Raw genomic sequence first — 25550 nt, 5'->3', positions numbered from 1 at the left:
CCGCGGGCCCAACCCCAGGCCCAGGCCCAGCCCCCGGACCCCGGCCCCCAGCCCAGGCCCCCGGCCAGCCCGGTCAGCCCGGGAACCCGCCGCCTCAGCCCCGCCCCGCGCTCCGGCCACTCGGCGGTTACCAGCTGGTCCCGCCCGCCCGACGCAGGCGCCACGCAGCCAATCGGAGGCTGCCACACTGCGGCCCGAGCCGGGCTGGGGGGTTGGGACCTCCGGCTGCAGGTCCGCCTGGGCCAGACGCGCGAGCGCAAGCAGAGGGTGCGTGGTCGCGGCCGGCCTTTGCAGTCCCCGCCGAGCCCCGACCCTCCCGGCCGCCCCCAACCTCACCTCGTCGCCATGCGCCCCCGCTGCCGAGCCCTGTTCCCGGGCGTGGCGCTGCTATTCGCCGCGGCCCGTCTCGCCGCCGCCTCCGACGTGCTGGAACTCACTGACGACAACTTCGAGAGTCGCATCTCGGACACGGGTTCTGCGGGCCTCATGCTCGTCGAGTTCTTCGCCCCTTGGTGAGGCCACTAAGCCGGGGCGTGGATGGGAGGGAGAGCCGGGCTGGGCCGGGGGCGAAGGCGCGGGAACGGTTGGGCCTACGCAGCGCCGGCGCCCTCCCACCATTCCAGCAGGCCTCGCTGCAGCCGGCAAATTTCCCACCTCCGGGGGGCCGCGCTGCCTTGCCGAGAGAGAAGTCGGTGCTGATCGCCTAGGAGCAAGATCCGGGAAGGAAACCCGAAGGCCCCATTCACGCAGGGCCACATCCTTACCTCCGTGCTCTTGCGGCACTTCCTATTTGCAGAAGGTTTAACCACCTCCTACCCCGCTTAGATTGGTATCTTTACAGTTTCTGGGTGAGTTAGTGTTAATGCTCTGCGTCCTACAAATGAGGCATCCCAAGGCCTTATGCTGGAAGCGAACGTTTCACCAAGTGCAGAGGCCCTGGGCCCCCAGAGCACTTCCTTTCTTCTTGCCCCACGTCCCGCAGCCATTGGTTTCTAGCCAAGGTCACTCAGTGGCTGCAGAATGGTCATAAGTGCTTTCTTGAGGCAGGCAGTTATTTTGTCCCATCGCATGGTGCACACTTTTTTCATTAAGCTAATCACATCTCAGCACCAGCAGAATCCCATCCAAAAAAAAAAAAAAGTAGGTAAAAAGAATCATTTCATCAGAATCTGTCTGAAGTGTCAATTTTAATTAGAATTTCTGAAAAATGCCGTGAAAGACTCCAGTGAGAAAGTAACCACTGTGGGGAGAAGTAGTCCACCTCAGGGTGATATAACTGAACAAGGGTGTAAACTCCTTAGGATACAACTAACTCAAAAAGTTGGGGGTAGGGAGAGACAGCAAATAGGATTTCTGGCCAAGTAGACCGGAATGTTTTCGTTTGTTTTTAAACTCCCAGATCTTTCCCACAGAGAGCCATGATTAATTTAAAACTTGGGATGGCTCAATATATCCATACTAATTACAGTACTTGATTTTTTATCTCCTCCTGCCACAATACCATTAGTTAAAAACGAATTGTATTCAAAAGTGTCAGTAAAACAAAGTTGGTGTGTAACTTCTGACTGGTTCTTCACTCACCAAGGGCTGGGCTGACCTGCTGAGGGTAAAGTCCTGTAATGAAGACCACCTGAACCAGAAAGATGTGTTAGAGGCAACAGATTTTGTGTCCAGGACATCTGTGTGGTTAACTGGTAGTACTGATTACAAATCATATGTGCTCTTTATACATCTCCAGAAGTCACATTCTCCCTTAGAAACAGCTCTTCACAATCAATTAAGCATGCTGTTAACTTTGAAGGGGTGTAACTGTACTTAGAGTGACAGGATGGGGTTGTAATCAGAACTGGGTGGTGCTTCTGTGACTACAGGGGTCAACATAGAGTGAATTACTGCAGAATAGTGGGCTATGAGACTATTAGTTTAAAGCAGGTTTTTTTTTTTTTTTTTTTTTGATTGAAGGTATTCTTTCCTAATTTAAATTGTTGTATCTGCTTCCCTAAAAACTGCATATCCTGTCATGCACTAAACTATCCCCCAAATTGGGTGGATCTCTGCTGTGGTGTTTGCTTTTAATTGGTCTAGAAGGTAAGGTCATCCTCCACAATGCTGGCAGGAAGAATCAGTTTTCTGAATGACTAATTTGGAATCAAGGAAGTCTCGTGTTGATCATGTCCTTATTTCTTCACATTCAACTTTTTATTTATTAATACTTCAGCTGGAAATATTTTCTGACTGCTGTATTCCTGTGTACAGATCAAGAGAGCTAGCTCACAAGTTAGATAGGAACAGTTAAAGAATCCTTATTGAAACTAAATTGACCTATTTTGAGCAAGTTTTTCATCTCCTTTGTTTTTGGGTATTTTTTGCACTTTCATTTTGTAGTGAAAGTGAAAGATTTCTTTGCGGTTGAGTTTATAGACTGATATTTCCATTATGGAGTTAATCGTCTGTAGTTTGTAAGAATGGGAGTATCCAGATTTCTCTGGGGAAATAAATAGCACTATTTAAATGTGATAATATCTGAAAATTTATTGATGATTTCTGAAAACTTACTGATCAGCATTAAGTTTTAAGTCCTCAACATCTACTTATGTTGTAGATTTGTGCCTTGCCATCTAGGACGGTAGCATTCAATGACATTTGATATACAGCATTTCTGGAGTACATACAGAAAAAGACCATATGGATAGCATAAAATGGAGTATTTTTTTGTACATGCCGATTCCTTTATTTGGAATTCCTGGTATACCTGCCCACCCCAAATTGGTCTTTTCAAAAAGATTTAGCTCAAAAGTTACTTTTTCCTTGAACAACTAACTGGTTGCTCCTGCCTTTCTGTTGGGACCTAATAATACACCTAATATCACCCTTTCCAGACAGGGAAAGGACTACATCAGTTTTTCTGTCAGAGACCTTTATCAAATGAAGTAATGATTGCTGAGTGAATATATGTGGGGATTTATTATTAACTGCTAGATACCATCCCTGAAGGTGATGGAATTGTTTGTGTTTTAATACTGTCTAGGGTTGGGTGAAAGAAGTAGTGGTTAATCTTGATGTTCACCTTCAAACTCCACCTGAATTCCATTCCTCGTGAATTTGAAGAAGGCAGTCTCCTCCAGTCTCTTTGGAATTTGTTAAACAGGTCCTTCCTTGGGGGCATTTGATGACCTTATGGATGCAGCCAATGCTAAGGGCAGTGGGTTTCAGTTGCAGCCTTGCCACTTACATACCTCCCCATAACCCTGGTTTACTCCCAGATTGCTGGAGGAATCATTCAGTTGAGTCCCAGGGTGGGGCCCAAGCATACAATCTTTCTAATGCACCCCCCCCCATGGATATTTTTTATATGCATCTGTGTTCGTGAGTTTGTGTGTTGAGACCCACTGGTCTGGTCTAATTATTTCATGCTATTTTTTCTCTTCAAATGTTTTCAGATGGTTGAGGTGAAACTATTCCTAAATCTGTTGCCTCAGCCTTCTTGATAATTGCATATTCAACAGAAATCTCTCTTCTCTTTTTTATGTTCTCATTGCTGTCACTCTGGTCCAAGTTTCAGTGTCTGCCCTGTGAAATATATTATCTTCTAGGTGGCTTTTATTCTTATCTGTACTTTCCCCCTTTCTTTCTATATATTGCTGACGGATGTATTCTTAATACAAATAACACATTATCACTTAACAACAACAACAAAAAAACCCTTCGGAGTTCTCTAAATGTATCATTTTCACTAGTAGTTTTACCTTTGCTCTACTATTCCCCTTATCTAAAATACCCCAGGACAGGTCCTAGCTGAAGCATTAAATCCTTAAAGGCCCAGATCCAATTCTCACTCCCTTTAACAATTTTTTTTCCTATCTTGGAACTCTTACTATGTTCCCAAAAGCCTGAATTTCTCAGATAAATTGTTTATTTTATTAGATTAGTTAGAATTTATATATTTTCATTACAGTCCAGGTACGTGAGTTATGCAATATAAAAGGAATACAGAGGAGTGCCTGGGTGGCTCAGTAGGTTGACCATCTGACTTTGGCTCAGGTCATGATTTCACAGTTCGTGAGTTCGAGCCCTTCGTCGGGCTCTGTGCTGACAGCGCAGAGCCTGGAGCCTGCTTTGGATTCTGTGTCTCCCTCTCTCTGCCCCTTTCCCGCTCATGCTCTGTCTCTCTGTCTCTCAAAAAATGAATAAATGTTAAAAAAAAATTTTTTTAATAAATAAAAGGAATACAGAAAATGTAATGAGTAATACCATATTTCAGACACACCTAAGATGCCACTGATTGTGAGAGGAATCTTTATTTTATGTCTCACAAAGAAGGAAATGCTACCGTTGAAATTATGACGGTTGCAGGGCACATGCCAATTTCAGATACAGTAAAATATGCATCCATGAAATATAGGGAATACCGTTTATTCACCACCCAGTCTAAAAATTAAAGCCAGTATAGTCAAAGCCTCTGGTACATCCCTTCCCCATCTTATGTACTCCCCTATCCTGAATTTGGTGTTTATCATTTATCATACTTTTAGTAAATATGTGACACTAAGGAACATCTAATATTACAGTCTTTTTTTTTCTTTTTTAAGTTTATTTATTTTTAAGAGCGAGAGAAGGAGAGAGAGAGAATCCCAAGCACTGGCAGTACAGAGCCCGATGCAGGGCTTGAACCCATGAACCATGAGCTCATGACCTGAGCCAAAGTCAGATGTTTTAAACAAGTTTTAGGGGTAAAATGCTTCCAAGTTATTTATCCATCAATTAATAAAATAAATTTTGAGAGTATTGGCTCTGAAATCTATCAGGTTAAGTGTTTTCCAAGTTTCCTTCTGTTTTCTAATTCTGTTTTTGCTCTCTATGGGGAGGTTACAGAACTACCGTACCTTCTCAAAGGGCCTGTGCAGCCCACTGGGTTTTGAAGAGATGATTTATAGTTGGTACTAGCTACACCCTGAGGAGAAATCTCTCCCTCTCCCCCTGTTGCATATACAGTGTGCCCGAGGGACTGTTAGGACTTCCCAGACATAGGAGCAGGTGTTTCTGATGGCCCTCTGAGAAAATATTCTGACAGTGCTTTATCCTCATCAGTTCTTACAGTCAGATGAATTGTGTAGCTGTAAACATGGGACTTGGCATCTTAAGTATGTCATTCTAATGCTGTGTTGAAACTTGGTTGATAAGAAAAAGAGGCTCCCCAACAGCTGCTGAAGTATCTATTTATAGAAAATGAGTGCCTTTTGGGCCTCATTCTGCTACCCCCTCAAACTGGGTTTCTGGACAAAGGGATTCCTGTTGAAGGAATGGAGAAAAAGTACTTGATGGTGATTCTTAAAGAGTTAATACCATACTTGAAACCTTATATACAAGTTATCAATCACTCTATTTTTAAGAACCACTGTGCTGATTTCCCAAGGGGGAAAAAAATGTACCTTCCTTTGGGAAATACTACCAGGGATGGAATTGTTCATGTCTTGCCCATCATTTTATCTTCATTAATTACTTTGAAAGGCTTGAGCCCTTTCTTTCCCTCTTTAATGTGGGTTGTAATTCTGACTGTAGTTTTCAGGGCTCTCTTTTTTTTTTTTTTTTTTTTTTAAAGAGAGAGCACACATGAGCAGGGGAGAGGGGCAGACGGAGAGAGAGAATGTTAAGCAGGCAAGCAGGCTCCGTGCTCAGTGTGGAGCCCAATGCATGGCTCAATCCCATGACCCTGGGATCATGACCTGAGCCAGAATAAAGAGTCGGATACTTAACTGACTGAGCCACCCAGGTGCCCCTCAGTTATACTTTTAATTGAGAAGAAAATAGATGGCTGCTCTGAACTGAGCCAGTCCTACAGAGTCAAACTCAGGTTAGGGATCGTACCTTTACCTTGTGAGAACTCTGGTTACTCTATCAGTAATGAATGTTGTTCAGGTGATATTTTTGCTTTTGGAAGCAGCTACTAGTTCAAAAGTAGTATTATAGTTTGAGATTTTTCCTAGAGAAATGTTGACAATCTTGAAGGATTAAACTAAGAATTTGGGTTTTTTTGTTTTTTTGTTATATTTATATAGGTGTGGACACTGCAAGAGGCTTGCCCCTGAGTATGAAGCTGCAGCAACCAGATTAAAAGGAATAGTCCCATTAGCAAAGGTGAGTATAGACAGATTCTTCATTAAAGAGAATTAATTATTTTAAATAATAGTTTATAAAATTAACATTCATTTTCTTTACTCTTAGGTGCTAAGAAGAGAGAACACTAGTTTCTGGGCAAATACACAACTATTGTATTAATTTTGGTTTTAAAAGATTAAAAGTAGTGAAACTAAGGGAATTACTGGCATAAGAAGTAAAGTATATGGTAAATAAGACTTAAGGGGCAAATATAGAAAGTAAAAATATAGTAGTCAAGGTTACAGAAAAATTATTAAATAAATGAGTTCCCTAAACTACCTTATGATATTCACAGTGACTGGAATAGGAAAATGACAAGGTGCTATAAGTATGTAACTAACTGGTCAGCTATAAACTCGGTATTTGCTTTTGCAATCAAAATAATGCTTCTAGAGTTTGGCCATTATTACAGCAAACCCATAGTTGCTCCACTGTAAAAGCTCACATCTTGGCCAGTCTCAAATAAATAGTTCATGCATATATACAACTGTTTTTGGAAATTGCTTTTGATCCTGATGTTTCTATGGCGATTTGCCATAGGGGGGAAAAAGTTGAGTCATGATTTAATTCCTGTCTTGTGTGGCTATAGCCTGTGTTACTATGGACACATTACTTTTAAACCTCAGTTTATGTTATTGGGACCATACCTCAGGTCTTGTGAAGAGTAAAAGAAATAACATATGCAAAGTGCCTAATGCATAACCTACTTTAGAGTAAGTGGTTAAATAGGAGTTGTTTTCCTTCTTCTTAATAGGCCTCACTAGATCTGTCTTGTTATCGGTCAGCCCATATTCAAACTAGCATATTAAGTATTGACACCTTTGCTAAAACTCTAGATGATTTGCCAAATTAAATTATACTCCACCCCCCCCAAAGGGTACATCCATACATCCCCTTGATAATCATCATTATCAAAGTAAGATGCTATTAGTAATTTAAGTGATTTATCCCTCATGTATTTTTTTTTTTTTTTTTTTTAATGATTACCTATTTTTGAGACAGTGCAGTCAGGGGAGGGGCGGAGAGAGGGGGACAGAAGATCCGAAGCAGGCTTTGCACTGACAGCAGTGAGCCTGATGTGGTACTTGAAATCATGAATCACAAGATCATGACTTGAGCTGAAGTCAGATGCTCAGCTGACAGGCGCTCCCTCTAAGGCAGAAAAAAGGCCGAGACCGCTGCTATAAACAATAGAGACTTCGAAGTCAGATTTTAAATAGTCATTTGTGCATTTTGTAGGAAGTCCAGCAATCTAAATTTTAATGAATTCTTTAGGTGGTTCTGATCCAGCTAGCCCAGCACCAGTCTGCCCTTAAAATCTAATACTCTGTGGCATGTGTGCGAAGAATTGCTTGATCCTTTTATGATTTGACCAGTCTTAGTATTGGGGGAATATAGGAGGAGCCTGCAACAGGCATCTGGATAACAGATGGTTCATGTATTTTAATCTTTAGGTTGATTGTACTGCTAACACGAATACCTGTAATAAGTATGGAGTCAGTGGATATCCAACCCTGAAGATATTTAGAGATGGTGAAGAAGCTGGTGCTTATGATGGGCCCAGGACTGCCGGTAAGAATTTTGGATTACGTTCTGGAAACTGAATTTGTTAAGTGCTCTGTTTTTTGTAGTGGGAACATGATATTTTTCTATATAACATAACTTTCAGTCTTAAAAAATCCTCCTAAGAGGTCAGTTTGGTATCTAAAAAAGACTTCTCTAAATGAACATTATATAAGTAATATAGAAAATACTTGAACTTGGGGGTGCCTGGGTAGCTCAGTCAGTTAAGTGTCTGACTCCAGCTCAGTCATGATCTCACAGTTCGTGAGTTCGAGTCCCAGGTTGGGCTCTGTGCTGACAGCTCGAAGCTTGGAGCCTGCTTCGGATTCTGTCTCCATCTCTCTCTACCCCTCCCCCACTCACACACTGTCTCTCTCTCTCTCTCTCAAAAATAAACATTAAAAAAAAAAGAAAATACTTGAACTTGAGTTAGGAGGTCTACTATGCAGTTTCTCATTTGACATATTTTTTGAATACTTCCTTGGTGCCAGATATTCTAGGTATAGTAGGTGCTCTGTATTTGTTGATAAACAAAACACAAGGTTCCTACTCTAATGGTGCTTACATTCTGGGAAATGAAGAGAAAAGGGCAACAAACAAGTTTAAAACTATATAGAGATAACTACTTCACATCCGTTAGGATGGCTACTATCAAAAACACACACACAGAGGGGCGCCTGGGTGGCTCAGTAGGTTAAGCGTCCGACTTCGGCTCAGGTCATGATCTCACGGTTCGTGAGTTCGAGCCCCGCGTTGGGCTATGTGCTGATAGCTCAGAGCCTGGAGCCTGTTTCAGTTTCTGTGTCTCCCCCTCTCTCTCTGATCCTCCCCTGTTCATGCTCTGTTTCTCTCTGTCTCAAAAATAAATAAAACATTAAAAAAAAAATTAAGAAAAAACACACACACACAGAGAAAATAAGTGTCAATGAAGATGCAAAGATATTGGAACCATTGTGTACTGTTAGTATGAATATAAAATGCTATAGCTGCTATGGAAAACAATATGAAAATTCCTGAAAAAAATAGAATTACTGTGTGATCTAACAATTCTACTTCTGGATATATACCCAAAAGAAATAAGAGCAGGGTCTTGAAGGTACATATGTGCACCTGTGTTTAGAGCTGCATTATTCATGATAGCAAAAAGGTGGAAGCAACCCAAGTGTGGCATCACTGGATGACTCAACCTAAAAAATGTGGTATATTATTAATAATTATATATAAAGCATATATAATATAAAGCATTATATAATAAGCATATATAATACAGTGGAATATTACTCAGCCTCAGAAAATGAAGTTCTGACATGTGCTGTAACACGGATGAACCTTGAAGACATGCTCGGTGAGATAAACCAATCACAGAAAGACAAATACCATGATATGCCAACTTATATGAAGTTCCTAGTATAGTAAAATTCGTAGAGACAGAAAATAGAATAGTTCTCAAGGACTGTGGGGTGAAGAAAATATAGAGGTTTTTTTTTTATTTAATGAGTAGCGTTTTACTTTTGCAAGATAACAAGAGTACCGAAGAGTGGTTGTACAACGATGTGAATGTACTTACTGCCACAGAACTGTACACTTAAAAATGGTTAAGATGGGGCACCTGGGTGGCACAGTTGGTTAAGCATCTGACTCTTGATTTTGGTTCAGGTCATGAGCCCAGGTTCCTGGTATTGAGCCCCACGTCGGGCTCCATGCTCATTGCAGAGATTATCTCCCTCTCCTGCCCCTCCCCCGCTCACACACATACTCTCTTTTTTTTTTTTTTTTTTAATTTTTTTTTTTAACGTTTATTTATTTTTGAGACAGAGAGAGACACAGCATGAACGGGGGAGGGGCAGAGAGAGGGAGACACAGCATTGGAAGCAGGCTCCAGGCTCTGAGCCATCAGCCCAGAGCCCGACGCGGGGCTCGAACTCGCGGACCGCGAGATCGTGACCTGAGCTGAAGTCGGACGCTTAACCGACTGAGCCACCCAGGCGCCCCCATACTCTCTTTTTAAAAAAATGAATTAAAAATGTTATTGTGTATATTTTATCACAATGAAAAATCAATGTCAATATATATGGATAAGATAAATTCAATTTGTGATAAGAGCATTAAAGGGGAAAATTAGGGGCACCTGGGTAACCCAGTCGGTTAAGTGTCCAACTTTGGCTCAGGTCATGATCATGATTCATGAATTCTAGCCCCACATCCTGCTCTCTGCTGTCAACACAGATCCTGCTTTGGGTCCTCTGTTCCCCTCTCTCTGCCCCTCCACCACTGACACGTGCCTGTGGTTCCCCTCCCCCCCATCAAAGATTTAAAAAAAAACATTGGGGCGCCTGGGTGCCTTAGTTGGTTAAGTGTCCGACTTCGCCTCAGGTCATGATCTTGCAGTTCATGAGTATGAGCCCCACGTCAGGCTCTGTGCTGACAGCTCAGAGCCTGGAGCCTGTTTCAGATTCTGTGTCTCCCTTTCTCTCTCTGATCCTCCCCCGTTCATGCTCGGTCTCTCTCTGTCTCAAAAATAAATAAATGTTAAAAAAAATTAGAAAAAAACATTAAATTTTTTTTTAAAAAGGAGAAAAATAAAACCATATGATAGTGATTGAGTTTGGGAGTACCACATCATCAGAGTTATCAGATGTAACTTTTGAGCTGAGACATGAATGATAGGAATGAGCTAGCCTTGAGATCTGGGCCAGAGCCTTCCAAGCAGAGGGAAGACTCTAAGGTATACAAAAAGGCCCTAAGGTATAACTGAGCTTGATATGTTCAAGGGACAGAAAAGACCATGTGGCTGGAGTGTAATTAGCATAGATGACAAATGAAGTTTGAAAGGCAAATAGGGACTGGATCCTATAGAGCCTATTATTTTTTATTTTTTTATGGTTGTTCCTACAATATTCTTTTATTTATTTAATTTATTTTTTAAATTTACATCCAAGTTTGCATATAGTGCAACACTGATTTCAGGACTAGATTCCTTAATGCCCCTTACCCGTTTAGCCCATCCCCCACTCCCACAACCCCTCCAGTAACACTCTGTTCTCCATATTTAAGAGTCTCTTATGTTTTGTCTCCCTCCCTGTTTTTATATTATTTTTGCTTCTCTTCCCTTCTGTTCATCTGTTCTATGTCTTAAAGTCCTCATATGAAGTCATATGATACTTGTCTTTCTCTTATTTCTCTTAGGTAGTTCCAAATGGCAAGATTTCATTCTTTTTGATTGCCGAGTAATACTCCATTGTATATATATACCACGTCTTTTTTTTTTTTTTTTAATTTTTTTTTTTACATTTATTTATTTTTTGAGAGACACAGAGCACAAGTTGGGGAGGGGCAGAGAGAGAAGGAGACACAGAATCTGAAGCAGGCTCCAGGCTCCAAGCTGTCAGCACAGAGCCTGACACGGGGCTCAAACTCACAAACCGTGAGATCATGACCTGAGCCGAAGTCGGACGCTTAACCGACTGAGCCACCCAGGCGTCCCAGTATACCACATCTTCTTTATCCATTCATCTGTCGATGGACATTTGGGCTCTTTCCATACTTTGGCTATTGTTGATATTGCTGCTATAAACATTGGGGTGCATGTGTCCCTTTGAAACAGCATACCTGTATTCCTCAGATAAATACCTAGTAGTGCAATTGCCAGGTCGTAGGGTAGTTCTATTTTTAATTTTTTGAGGAACCTCCATACTGTTTTCCAGAGTGGCTGCACCAGTTTGCATTCCCACCAGCAGTGCAAAAGGGTTCCCCTTTCTCCCCATCCTCGTCAACATCTGTTGTTGCCTGAGTTGTTAATGTTAGCCATTCTGACAGGTGTGAGGTGGTGTCTCGTTTTGGTTCTGATTTGTATTTCCCTGATGATGAGTGATGTTGAGCATTTTTTCATGTGTCAGTTGGCCATCTGGATGTTTTCTTTGGAGAAGTGTCCATTCATGTCTTTTGCTCATTTGTTCACTGGATTGTTTTTTGGGTATTGAATTTGGTAAGTTCTTTATAGATTTTGGATACTAACCCTTTATCTGATAGGTCATTTGCAAATATCTTCTCCCATTCTGTCAGTTGCCTTTTAGTTTTGCTGATTGTTTCCTTTGCTGTGCAGAAGCTTTTTATTTTGATGAGGTCCCATTAGTTCATTTTTGCTTTTGTTTCCCTCCGGAGACCTGTTCAATAAGAAGTTGCTGCGGCCAAGGTTAAAGAGGTTTCTGCCTGCTTTCTCCTCAAGGATTTTGATGGCTTCCTGTCTTACATTTAGGTCTTTCATCCATTTTGAGTTTATTTTTATGTATGCTGTAAGACAGTGGTCCACGTTCATTTTTCTGCATGTCGCTGTCCAGTTTTCCCAGCACCACTTGCTAAAGAGACTGTCTTTATTCCATTGGATATTCTTTCCTGCTTTGTCAAAGATGAGTTGGCCATACGTTTGTGGGTCCATTTCTGGGTTCTCTGCTCTGTTCCGTTGATCTGAGTGTCTGTTCTTGTGTCAGTAACATACTGTCTTGATGATTGTAACTTTGTAATACAGCTTGAAGTCCGGTATAGGGCCCTATAATTGATGATGAAAAAATATATTGGACAGTTTTGTCTTTGTCTATCAAATAAACATGCAAATTTTACCTTTTCATGATGGAAAGCTAAGAGAAAAAAGGGATTCAGTTGGGTATTTTAGGGAGATGGAATTTCTTCAGTATGCATGATGGTTACTTATATACAAAGCTCTACGTAACATGGCTGCTGCCTAACTCTCCTATCATCTCAAGATTGTTTCACCTTATTAGGACCTTTGCCCTGGTTTTGTTCACAACCCAAAATGATCTTCTGCTATGTTTGCATTGCTTGCTCCTTTTTGTCATGGAGATACTGGCTTGAATTTCACCTCCCAGAGGCTTTCCCAGGCCACCAGACCTAAGGTAGCCATCCAGTCATTTTCTTAAGACATCAACTTCTTAATTCTCTATATAGTGCCAGTTATTATATTTTTAATTGTTTATTTGGAGATTTTATTTATTATTTGGTGACTTACTTGGAGATTTACTTACACTGTAAGCTCTAGGAAAGCAGAGACCTTTGTTTATTTACTACTTTGTCTTCACCTAAGTTTTCTCACATCTAGTAGATACTCAGTAACTCTTTGTTGAATGCATGAATAAATATTTCAGCTCAACAGAGGTCATTTTTTTTTTTAATTTTTTTTTTTAAATGTTTATTTATTTTTGGGACAGAGAGAGACAGAGCATGAATGGGGGAGGGTCAAAGAGAGAGGGAGACACAGAATCTGAAGCAGGCTCCAGGCTCTGAGCTGTCAGCACAGAGCCCGACGCAGGGCTCGAACTCACGGACCATGAAATCATGACCTGAACCGAAGTCGGACGCTTAACCGGCTGAGCCACCCAGGCGCCCCTCAACTGAGGTCATTTAGCTAACACTTAAAATTTGGTATGTCTAAGCACAGAAGGAAACAAAAATTTTTTCCTGAGGTAAAAAGTGTTAAAGAATCCATGCTACCTTTCAGATTTTATTCACTTAATTTAGGGTAGAATTTGCAGTTAGAAATATTGAAATGTTTTTGTGAACTTGAACAGGTCCTAACTAAGTTATAAGTGAACCCAATTAGACTGCAACTGGTCAGCTATTCTCATTTGGGCTATAACCTAGATTTCTTAAATTTGAGAATTTCTCAGTATCTGACTAGGAGGTCAGATGTTTGGTACTTAGAATTTATTACTTGTTCATGTACTCCTCTACAAATTATGCTCTTTGCTCTCCTGCTTAATGTGGTTGCTCCGTACTCCCATTTTACCTTCCAAAGAATTTTAAATTCTTAGGAGAAAACATTTCTCATCATAGCCCCAGGTTAATGTTCTTTATAATTTATATCATGATGTAGTAATAATGATCCTCTTGAAGGCTAAATAAATATATTCAATTTCAATTAATCTTTTGATGCAACCCCTCCTATGTGAGTTGAGGAAAACATTTAAAAGGGACAAAACAGTCCATGACTGGAAAGAGAAGGAAAAAACATTAGAAAAAATACAGACTATTTTGTATTGAAAGGGTTAAACAGTGTAGTGTCTCAGTACTTAGAAGAGAGTACTTAGAAGAGAAAGGGGATGAGGGGTGCCTGGGTGGCTCAGTGGTTGAGCGTCCGACTTAGGCTCAGGTCATGATCTCACAGCTGGTGAGTTCTGTCCTCGCATCAGGCTCTGTGCTGACAGCTCAGAGCCTGGAGCCTGCTTCGGATACTGTGTCTCCCTCTCTCTGCCCCTAACCCACTCACATTCTGTCCCTGTCTCTCTGGAAAATAAATAAACATTAAAAAAAATTAGAAAAAAAAAAAAAGGGAAGAAGAGAAAGGAGGTGCAAGAGGTAGAATATTATGGAGGAGGAGCACTGCCTGTTTAGCCTCTGGGCATTGTGAGCCTATGAATGGTTTTAATGGACCCCAGAAGAAAGTAGATTAATGGTCTGTCAACTAGGCTTAAGGGATAAGACGATTTTTTTGTGTTTTTGTGTTTTCTAAACTGTTTTAGTTATCTAGCCCATTTCACCTCAGTAGGGAAGTGTGATGTAGGTGGATCCTATACGTGGCATAATTTCACCTATATATAGTTAAACTCTTACACAGGCTAGCCAAGTCACTGCATCTTCTGCTTGGTTTTTGTTTTGTTTTTGTTTTTTTTGCATTTTCTGCCTTTAAAATGTAAGGCTACCAGTGACTCTGCTACTTGAGAATAAGAGATATTTGCTTACTTTATTTGCAAAGTGGATGTTTCTCAGACTTAACTGCTAAGTTATCCTAGAGCTAGGTATATATCACTGAGCAAAACAGACAAGCATCCTTATGCATTTGGAATTTACTTTGTAGTGGGGAGAGATAGATGAAAACAATAAGGACAGAGTATTAATTAGATGGGTAAAAGGTGCTGTAGAGAAATATAAAGCCAGGGACAGGAGTTTAGGAGTGTTGGAGGTTGAATAGGTTTTAGTTTACAATGGGATGATCAGGGAGAGCACCATTGAGAAGATGACATTTGAGTAAAGACCTAAAGGAGATGAGAAAGGGAGCCAGGAGGATATCTGGGGAAAGAATGTTCTAGGCAGAGTGAATAACACTAATACATCCAATACATCCTGGGTAGGAGTTATAAATACGTACAGTCTCTTTGAGGGGGTAGTTTAACCATTATAAATTCATGTACTCTTTGATCCAGTGAATCTGCTTCTAGGAATTTAACCTACAGATCTATTCAATCATGGGCAAAGTGACATTAATACAAGGTTGTTTATTGCGGGATCATTTATAACAGCAAGAAACTGGAAACAAATGTCTATCATTTGTGTCTAGTAAAATAAATTATAGTACATCCATGCGGTGAAACTCTATACAGCTATAAAAAAGACTGAGGTAGCTAGCTTTTTATGTATTTTGGCATAAATTATCTTTAAATTATATTCAATGACAAGAAAATACAAAAGAGCCTATGCATATGCTGCCATTTGGGGAGAAAAGAAAGAAAAAATATGTAATTGCTTGTTAATGCAAAATACATAGACAAAAAACTGAAACATCCTATAGGGAGGAAACTGGGTAACTAAAGACAAAGGAAGAAAACTTTTCATTGTGTATCCTTTTGAACTTTTTTTAAAGATTTTATCTTTTTATTAAAATATTTTTTTAATTTATTTTTTTGAACGTTTTACTTATTTTGAGAGAGAGAGTGCAAGCAGGGGTGGCAGGGGAACAGAGAATCCAAAGTGGGCTTTGGACTGACAGCAGTGAGCCCAACGTGGGGCTCAAACTCATGAACCGTGAGATCATGACCTGAGCTGAAGTTGGACACTCAACTGACTGAGCGACCCAGGTGCCCCAAGCCCTGAGGTCAAGAATCGCATGCTTCTCTGTCTGGCCAGGCACCCTCTTTTTGAACTTTGAATATGTGAATGATTGCGATTGCCTTCTCAAAAATTAGAAATTTGTGTTGGTATAATCTTTCATCTTATCTTTTAAGATGGAATTGTCAGCCACCTGAAGAAGCAGGCTGGACCAGCTTCCGTTCCTCTCAGGACTGAGGAAGAATTTGAGAAGTTCATTAGTGATAAAGATGCTTCTGTGGTGGGTAAGTAGCAAATATTTGATTGTACAACAAAATCATCAACTCGGTTTCAAAAACCCTCTAATATCTGAGTAAACGACAAAGTTAAAACAGTTTAGGAAACCTCAAGGGCACTTGAAAAAACACCTCATAGATTTAGGTCAGCATCACTATAATGTGGAAAAAATTGGTTTTATTTGAGTGGCTTTGTGTTCTTACAAATAAAGATTTAATTTCAATTAAACACCCAAAATAGGAAAACACCTTTTTCTATAACATCTCAAATTCTGAGATTTAAACTCAATAGAGTAGTTAAGATTGAAAATAATGTTTTAAGGTGGGAGGACACTAGTAAATAATAAACCTGTTTTCACAGTAGTAGGGGATTTAGTTCTTGAGATTAAATTGCTAGGATCTGTGTATATTTATACAGCAACCTTTGCTTTCTCAGGTGTTGCGGTATCTCATTTTATCCTTAAAACAACTTGAACGAACTAAACACATTCTACATCTGGAGTGTTCTTTATTTTGTTTAAAATTTTTTTTTTTTTCAACGTTTTTTATTTATTTTTGGGACAGAGAGAGACAAGAGTATGAACGGGGGAGGGGCAGAGAGAGAGGGAGACACAGAATCGGAAACAGGCTCCAGGCTCCGAGCCATCAGCCCAGAGCCTGACGCGGGGCTCGAACTCACGGACCGCGAGATCGTGACCTGGCTGAAGTTGGACGCTTAACCGACTGTGCCACCCAGGCGCCCCTCTTTATTTTGTTTTAAATTAATGTGTAATACATTTGACTTAAAAAATGAATTTAAACCTATAACTGTGCTTCTCTCAGTCTTATTATAATAAAACTTAACTTTCTGGCAGTAGAAGATGGTTTATAATTTAAATTTGATTAAAAGCTACTTCTTACCGTCTGGATATTACTGATTCTGTATATTTTCAAAGCGTTAACTATAAGCAGACATTTAAGAAACAGGTAGGTTTTTTGGGGTGCCTGAGTGCTTAGTCGGTTGAGCATCTGACTTCAGCTCAGGTCGTGATATCACAGTTCATGGGTTCAAGCCCCACATCGGGCTCTGTGCTGACAGCTCAGAGCCTGCAGCCTGCTTCGGCTTCTGTCTCCCTCTCTCTCTGCCCCTCCTCTGTTTGTGCTCTGTCTCTCTCAAAAATAAACATTAAAAAATAATAATAATAAGACCTGAACTCTGACAAATTCTCTCCCTTGACTCCCTTGGACAAACATTTTTTAAAGGGTAGGGGGAAAATTCTCTTAAGTTATTTTGTCATATATCCTAGGTAGTCATGGCAAAGCAGGCCTAGTCCTCTTGTCTATCTCACTTGGCTTATTTGTAAATAGAATTAAGGTTATGGAAAAAAATTTTTAAGTTTGAATATGTTTCAATACTGTTTCTTCCTGGTGTTTGACACTTTTTGTACAGGTTTTTTCAAGGATTTATTCAGTGATGCTCACTCTGAGTTTCTAAAAGCAGCCAGCAACTTGAGGGATAACTACCGATTTGCACACACCAATGTGGAGTCTCTGGTGAACAAATATGATGATAATGGAGAGTAAGTGACTGAGTTGACTATCTTTGTAGATTTCTGTACCAAATACTAATTGTGTGAACTGGTGATTTTTAGGCCCAAAAGATTTACTGAACACTTGCTAGGCATTAAGCCAACTGCTAGAAACTATTGCTGCCTTTGAGGTCCATCTAGTAGAGGGAGACAGTGAATATGTAAAAAAATGTAAGTGTCAAGTGGGCAAGTGTCAAGTGTTATAGACATATTCAGGGCATGCGGGAAGAACAGAGGGAGTGATTTTTTTCTTTGATGATGGGGAGTAGTATCAGAAAAAACTTCTGGGGAACCTGAGTGGCTCAGTTGGTTAAGCATCTTGCTCTTGATTTCAGCTCAGGTCATGATCTCACAGTTCGTGAGACTGAGCCCTGGGTTGGGCTCTGCGCTGATAGTGTGGATACTGCTTGGGATTCTCTCTCTCCCTCTCTCTGTCCTTTCCCATTCCCTTTCACCCCTCCTTCTCCCTCTCTAAATAAATGAATGAATGAATGAATGAATGAATGAATAAATTAATAAACTTTAAAAAAAAAGGAAGAGAAAAAACTTCGTAGAGGACATAATTCTTGAGGTATGTTTTGAAAGATAAGTTTTGGCAGTTGGAATAAAAATTATTCTAGATTTAAAGAAAAATTTATACCAGATAGAGCAGCAGGAGTGAAGGCCCCAGGTAATGAAATAATTTAGGAATGTTGAGATCTGTAGTACTGCTGGAGTATCGTTTGTAAATGATGTCATAGTGAAAGATCAGAAACCAAATTATAGAAGACTTTGGAAATGCATACAAAAGAATTAAAAACAATTTTTTTTACTGTTTATTTTTTATTTTTGAGAGAGGCAGAATGCAAGCGGGGGAGGGGCAGAGAGAGAGGGAGACACAGAATCTGAAGCAGGCTCCAGGCTCTGAGCTGTCAGCACAGAGCCTGATGCGGGGCTCAAACTCAAGAACTGCAGGATCATGACCTGAGCCGAAGTTGAATGCTTAACCAACTGGGCCACCCATGTGCCCCAAGTACACACAAAAGAATTTTTATTTTATCTTTTAGACATTTCAGAGCCATTAAAGGCTTTGAGCTGGTGAGTAATGTGATTTTGTATTTCAGAAGAAAAGTTGCTGGAACCCATGTGATGATGGTTTGAAGGGGGAGAAATGGCAAGGGAGTTAGAGTCTAAACTAAGTGTGATCTCTCAGAGACTAAATTAAGGCAGCATTAGGGTCACGGAGAAGAAGGAGAGAGTATAGAAAATATAAACGTTAGGATTTAGTCCCTAGCCGTGTGTGAAAAGAGGAAAATCTAGAGTGAGTCTAGGTTTTTAAAAACTTGGATGACTGGGTCAACCATAGTTATCATCGAGCTAGTAAAGATGAATAGTAACAAATTTAAATATGAAGGGAATGATGATGAGTTCCTTTTGGCACAGTGAGTGTGAAGTTTTTGAGACAACCATGTAGTGAAGATCCAGTAGACAATTGGATGATTGAGACTAGAATTCAGGAAAGGTTCTGAACTAGAGATAAACATTTATGGATCAAGCACACGTAAATAATTACTGAAACCATGAGACTAGAAGAGATCACTCAGGGTGAGCATATAAAGAAGAAAGGTGTGCCAAGAGCTACTGTTATTGATTTATATTTAACAAACTATGTAGTGTTTACTGTGTGCTATTTACTGCTAACTCACTTAATCTTCCTAACAACTGGTGAGACACATCTGTTATTATCCTCATTTTATAGAGGAGAAAGTATTCAAAGAGGTTAATTTCCCTAGCTTCACAGTAGGTAAATGTCAGAACTAGGATTTGAACCTAGAAAGTCTAGATGCAAAGTTGTAAGCTTGACTAACTTCTAGATTAAGACATACCAGGTCTGTAAATGAATGTGGAGCCACCTGTGGGTCATTAAGCACTTCACCCATTAGTCTGTTAACCATAGATATATTTATTATGGCTGCCTTTAAAGTGGCCTATCAGCTTCTGATTAGAAGTCTTACTGAGAAGACCTTACATGAAAGGGGTCTTAAGGTCATCACGTGTACACCAAGGTCATAACATCATTAAAGAGTGTATTTGGAATTGTTGGATTTCTATTTTGGGGGGAATAACTGCTCTGAAGTTTGTAACTACACTAAAAAAAAACAAATCTTAGCCCTGTTCACATTTTTGTTTGCCCAGCATGTTTGTATTAGGTTCCCTTTTGTTATGTAGTTTCCCTGTGTGCTATAAAATGCCTATGTTTTAATTAACATAAAGTCTGTGGTTAATACTGGAAGAGTGAGAGTGGGATATAAGGAATTAAAGGTGCTGACACCTAGGGGTGCCTGGGTGGCTTAGTTAAGTATCTGACTTCGGTTCAGGTCATGATCTTGTGGTTTGTGAGTTCGAGCCTTGTGTTGGGCTCTGTGCTGACAGCTTACAGCTTGGAGCCTGCTTCAGATTCTGCGTCTCCCTCTCTCTGCTCCTACCCTGCTTGCACTCTGTCTCTCTCTCTCTCTCTGTCTCAAATATAAACATTAAAAAAAAAAAAAATTCTAATAAAGGTGCTGACACCTAGCCAAAAACAAGTGATAAAATTCTGTGTGGGTGTATGTGCAGTGTGGGGAGGAGGAATGAATGACGGTGAACCTAGAGGTGAGAGATTAGTAGTTAAAATAGTGGTATTTTCTGGGAAAGGTGATACTTGATATAAACCTGTGACTCAGACCAAATTGGGGTTTAGTTTTAGCAGAACAAGTTTAGAAATTAAAGAAGGAATTTGTTTCAAGTGTTCAGTGGAGTGAGGAAAGCTGGTTTAGGTAGAGGGGCAAAATAGTACCAGCAAGAAAAAAAGTGGTAAAACTTGGTTTATTGGGATAGAGAAGTCTAGGACAGGATGAACTCAAGCTAAACATTACTTATAATTGTATACCCACCTTTGGAATTTTTCAGCTGGAAGGAATCTTAAAGGTATTTTCTGTAGTGAAATAATTCTCTATGTGGGAAAGCAGGGCAAGTTACCTTCCAGTAAGAGCAAGCTCTGCTTTATTGTGCATCTTGGAATTTGGGGGTAAGTTGGGTTCTGTTACTATTTTTAAAGGTTTGGAAATTAATCCTCTACTCTAACCCCCTTAAATCCCTTTTTGCATTGATGGAAAAACTGAAGCCCAAAAGGATTCCATTGATCATGGTGGGGCTAGAATTAGAACCACAGTCTCCTAACTTTCCAACTCAAGGTTTATTAAACTATATCCAATTATTGCACTTGAGATTAAGGTGGTTAGCCAAGTCTGTGGTCATGTTGCCAAGTCTGTGGTCCCAGAAAAGAGTCCTTATGTGCTTAAGTGGTGACAGTAAAAGCAGCAAGAGTAGATGGTCTGAGCTTTAAATAAAAGATTGAAGACTGTTCTCCTGCCTACCTACTAATACCTTCTTTTTAAGGGGTATCACCTTGTTTCGTCCTTCACATCTGATGAACAAATTTGAGGACAAGACTGTGGCATATGTAGAACAGAAAATGACCAGTGGCAAGATTAAAAAATTTATCCAAGAAAACATGTGAGTACCTTGGTTGGGATTTCTTGGCTTCATTTTAGTTTGCTTACCTCACTTATTAAGCAGACCCACGTTTTGGATTAAATAGCCTCATTCAAAGGATTGAACAATAATAGTTGAAGTTTATATTAAAGCAGTAATGTGTGGAACCTAGAACTCTTAGAGGGTATATTGTTCTGTACTTTTCTTTATGTTGAATTTTCTTTTGCTTTTCTAAGTGCTATCAGTTACTTTGTGATAATTCCATAACCTAGCTGAACCTGCCAGATTTGATAATGGATTATTTATTTCAGTTTTGGTATCTGCCCTCACATGACAGAAGACAATAAAGATTTGATGCAGGGGAAGGACTTACTTGTGGCTTACTATGATGTGGACTATGAAAAGAATGCCAAAGGTTCCAACTACTGGAGAAACAGGTAATAAGGATAATTTTTCCCTTTCATAAACAAGTTTGCCTAATATATAAACACTTTCTTCTAAATATCCTCTTACAGTGTATGATGTCACAGCCAATTAGAATGGGAACAGTTGGCTCCCAAAAACCACATTTAAAGCTGTTAAGGACAAATAACATAAACTATTTACATAATCTGTTGGGCATATCTTCCATAGGTATTCCTTTGCCTGTGACATAGTTGATTCCTAACCTCCCAGTAAAAATGCAAACGTGATCTAGAATTTGTTTAAAATATTGTGCCTATTTGCCCATCAAGATTCTTAGAGCATTTTACCCTTATAAATTTTTTCAGATCAGTCGTTATGCCTGCAATATTTTAGTTATATTACAGTATAACAAGATTCATTGGGAATGGACTATTTGGTACCACCAGTTTGGCAGTGAAATTCAGTAAGACCTAACAGTGTACCATGATTCTGTGTCAGTGGCCAAGAATGTAGTTTAGACTGATTCCAGAGGGCTGGTGGGCTGTAAAATTTAGTCTTTGCTTTCTAGCTTCTTGATTTCAGAAGTGGTTTACCACCATGATATAAATCTTGGTGTAAATATGTCTTATTTCCCACAGAGTGATGATGGTAGCAAAGAAATTCCTAGATGCTGGAAACAAACTCAGCTTTGCTGTAGCTAGCCGCAAAACCTTTAGCCATGAACTTTCTGATTTTGGCTTGGAAAGCACTGCTGGAGATATTCCTGTTGTTGCTATCAGAACTGCAAAAGGAGAGAAGTTTGTCATGCAGGAGGAGTTCTCGTGAGTTACAAGTTAATGTGGGTTTGGGAGTGGATTCTGCAAAGAAATGTAAAGCCTTTTACGCTACTGAGAATTTATAAAGAAGAACGTTAGAATGTGAAGATAGGTCTTCTAGCCAAGACGTATGATTGTCATTTTTCTTAGTTAATTTTAGGGACTTTAAGGATCACAATCCTTAATAAATTCTGAAAATTAGCAAAAGGATGGCAGCTTGGAATACTTACATGATTGTTTCTACCTTGCTATTAAAAATAGTACATCGAGAACATTGAATGGTCTCTTGAGATTGATGTAATTTCAAACCATTGCAACCCCCTCTCATCCCTGTAAAATGTCTTTTATTCTTTGAATACTTACTGGCCTAAAGTGAACTCAGGGAATGGAAATATCTTAAAACCCCACAAAATTAGGACTTTTCACTTTCTGAGACTTGGAGAGAAAAGTCTTCCTTGTGAGGAAATCAGTAAAACAAGATACTGTAAATAGGTGGTATTTTTCAGAGCAAAAAAGACCTGACCTGGTTCTTCTGCAGAAGTGACTTTCCAGAAAACCAGTGTTTTCTTCCATCTCTGACCTTTCTGATTCGCAAAGAATATGCTACAAATATAGGAGGTGGTTGGGTTTTTTGTTCAGTCAGTAGATCTGCATATTGAGAGATAAGGTCCTCCTGTTTTTAACTTCCAGTTTCTAACCTTGAAACTGGAGCTAGAATATGAAACTAAAAAATTGCTTTTAATCCTCTCAATAGAAGATTAACAAACCTGACCCTTGTCTTTCAATTGCAGACGTGATGGCAAGGCTCTTGAAAGATTCCTGCAGGATTATTTTGATGGCAACCTGAAGAGATACCTGAAGTCTGAGCCCATCCCAGAGAGCAATGACGGGCCAGTAAAGGTGAGGTGCCCATAGCTTCACCAAGGCTCTAAGCAGCTGCCTCTCCTCATTGTCCCCCGATCTTAGTTTTATTGAGATATAATTGACTCTCCTCATTTCTTAACCGACTGAGCCACCCAGGTGCCCCTTCTTCTCGTTTCTCATATTCCAAAAATGCTTCGTCTAAGTGAAGACCTTGTTGGCTGTCATGTTTTTGGTTTTGTTTGTCCTCCTCTCCCTGAGTCATAAAATAAGCATTGGCAGAGCTCATGATGCTCAAGGGGCAAGAGTATAAAATCTTCATAGAATTTATTTTGAGAGAGAATGTGCACAAGTGGGGAAGGGGCAGAGAGAGAAAGGGAGAGAGAGAATCCCAGGCTCCACTGAGCATGGAGCCCAATGCGAGGCTCAGGCTCATGGCCATGAGGTCATCACCTGAGCTGATATCCAGAGTCAGACACTTAACCGACTGAGTCACCCAGGTGCCGGCTTCATAGAATTTTTGTTAGTATTTATATTAGAACTAAGTTACTCTTCAGGGTAGAGCAAGCTAACCTCTAAGAATAGTTTTGAGATTGTTGCTTTGAGATTAAGGAAGGGTTGGGTAGCACTTATTTCCTATGACTTACTGAACAAAGTTTGACAGGTGACAGACCTGGGAATGAGTTGTTTCTGGAAAATGGTCAGAAACATCTTTAATACAGTCTGTAGATGCTATTTGGGTTTCAGTGACATATTTTCAGGGACAACACAGCACATTTTGATAGGGTTTAGGTGCAGAAACAAATACAGCATGTGGTGAATTTTTATTCTTCATCTTGCCTTACCAACTAGAGAATCTTTGGTGTATTCCAGGTAGTGGTAGCAGAGAATTTTGATGAAATAGTGAATGATGAAAATAAAGATGTGCTGATTGAATTTTACGCTCCTTGGTGTGGTCACTGTAAGAATCTGGAGCCTAAGTATAAAGAACTGGGAGAGAAGGTAAGTCTGAACCATATTCTGAAGATAAATATTGAGTTGGGAAGTTGACACATAATTCAGCATTGGCTAGTTACCCTAATTAATTCAGTACCTGTATCCTGGTAGATTTTTTTTTTTTTTCCAGCTGTCTACTCTTTATTTTCTCCTGGCTGACCCGCTAGTGTCTCTAGCCTGTGCAGTGCCTCAGATACCTATTTTTGATATTCCACTCCTTAGACTCAATCTAGATTGTGGTTAAAAGTATCCAGGCTTCTGAATTTTGGTAATGGCGTGTATGAATCCATTATGTTTCCCTTGTAATGTCTTATGGAAGTCAGGTAATTTTGAAGGTAGCTATAAACAGAGTCTTAATATGTAGAAACCAAGAGAGAAATGGATGCCTTTGGAAAACTAGATATTATGTAAAGTGTCACTACACTTCCTACTGGAGCAGAACTTATCCAGGTGTTTAAAAATGAGGTTATTTTAAGTGTTGATTTGACTAAGTGTCCCTTGGTCACCAGAAACTTTAAAGGTCTAACCTTTTTTATTAACAGCTCAGAAAAGACCCAAATATTATCATAGCCAAGATGGATGCTACAGCCAATGATGTGCCTTCTCCATATGAAGTCAGAGGGTAAGTAGATTAAAAGCTAATAAAAGTGTCTAGGCAATTGATAGGAAAAAGTAAGCTTGCAAACCATTTATTGGGCATAGTTTAGGGAGTGGATCCCTCACTGCACTTGAGCATGGAACCAGATGCCTTTTTGGCTTAGAGTTCTGCTGCAAGGGTCCACATGACTGGCACAGATTTGTGAGCTTTGATAGGATGTAACCTAGCCACTGATAGAGAGTGGTATCTGGTCAGAAATAGAAATCATGAAGAGAAGTTATTCCCAGAAAGTTATTGGGGAAGTATATGTTGGACTTACCCTGGAATCTGAAAATGAGTTCACTTTTTTTTTTTTTTTTACCCAGTTTTCCTACCATCTACTTCTCTCCAGCCAACAAGAAGCTAAACCCAAAGAAATACGAAGTAAGTGCGTTGTCTCATCTCCCCACAGATACACACATACACATACATATTCAGTTCTTTAAATTTTACTTAACTGGAAACTTCAGTTTCATAGTCAATGTATGTGGTTGCTAACGTGCTTTTATAAACTCAAAAGTCTTCCTATTGGGGAGAAAAAATCCAGGGTTCTTTAAAAGGTTAAATTTTCAGAGTAATCTTTCTGTTTTCAGGGTGGCCGTGAATTAAGTGATTTTATTAGCTATCTACAGCGAGAGGCAACAAACCCCCCTATAATTCAAGAAGAAAAAGCCAAGAAGAAGAAGAAGGCACAGGAGGATCTCTAAAGCAGCAGCCAAACATGCCACTTTGTAAAAGGACTCTTCCACCAGAGATGGGAAAACCATTGGGGAGGACTGGGACCCATATGGGATTATTACTCTCAGGGCAGAGAGGACAGAATGGATATAATCTGAATCCCGTTAAATTTTCTCTAAACTGTTTCTTAGCTGCACTGTTTATGGAAATACCAGGACCAGTTGATGTTTGTGGTTTTGGGAAAATT

At 39.9% G+C, this 25550-nt stretch overlaps 1 protein-coding gene across 1 annotated transcript; it reads left to right on the top strand.

Annotated features, from left to right (window-relative positions):
* Positions 1 to 199: 199 nt before the first annotated feature.
* On the top strand, positions 200 to 25528 carry PDIA3 (protein disulfide isomerase family A member 3). The gene is made up of 13 exons (XM_019442302.2): positions 200 to 512; positions 6057 to 6135; positions 7611 to 7728; positions 15732 to 15839; positions 17260 to 17389; positions 20816 to 20932; positions 21223 to 21348; positions 21955 to 22137; positions 22923 to 23031; positions 23866 to 23994; positions 24531 to 24610; positions 24952 to 25009; positions 25219 to 25528. Exons 1-13 carry the CDS (start codon positions 346 to 348, stop codon positions 25330 to 25332), a joined length of 1518 nt encoding a protein of 505 aa, XP_019297847.1. The 5' UTR covers positions 200 to 345; the 3' UTR covers positions 25333 to 25528.
* The last annotated feature ends 22 nt before the right edge of the window (positions 25529 to 25550 follow it).

Source organism: Panthera pardus, unplaced genomic scaffold, assembly GCF_024362965.1.
Source record: "Panthera pardus isolate Hobbes unplaced genomic scaffold, ASM2436296v1 HiC_scaffold_24, whole genome shotgun sequence".
NCBI lineage: Eukaryota > Metazoa > Chordata > Mammalia > Carnivora > Felidae > Panthera > Panthera pardus.
The sequence above is the reverse complement of the archived record's forward strand: the minus strand, read 5'-3'. Positions and strand labels throughout refer to the sequence as shown.

Excerpts from the sequence above, each read along its gene's own strand:
- PDIA3 (XM_019442302.2), top strand. The coding sequence starts at position 346 with ATGCGCCCCCGCTGCCGAGCCCTGTTCCCGGGCGTGGCGCTGCTATTC. Across the intron at positions 17,390-20,815 it reads AAATATGATGATAATGGAGA|GGGTATCACCTTGTTTCGTC; the intron begins GTAAGTGACTGA and ends CTTCTTTTTAAG. Across the intron at positions 24,611-24,951 it reads TCTCCATATGAAGTCAGAGG|TTTTCCTACCATCTACTTCT; the intron begins GTAAGTAGATTA and ends TTTTTTACCCAG.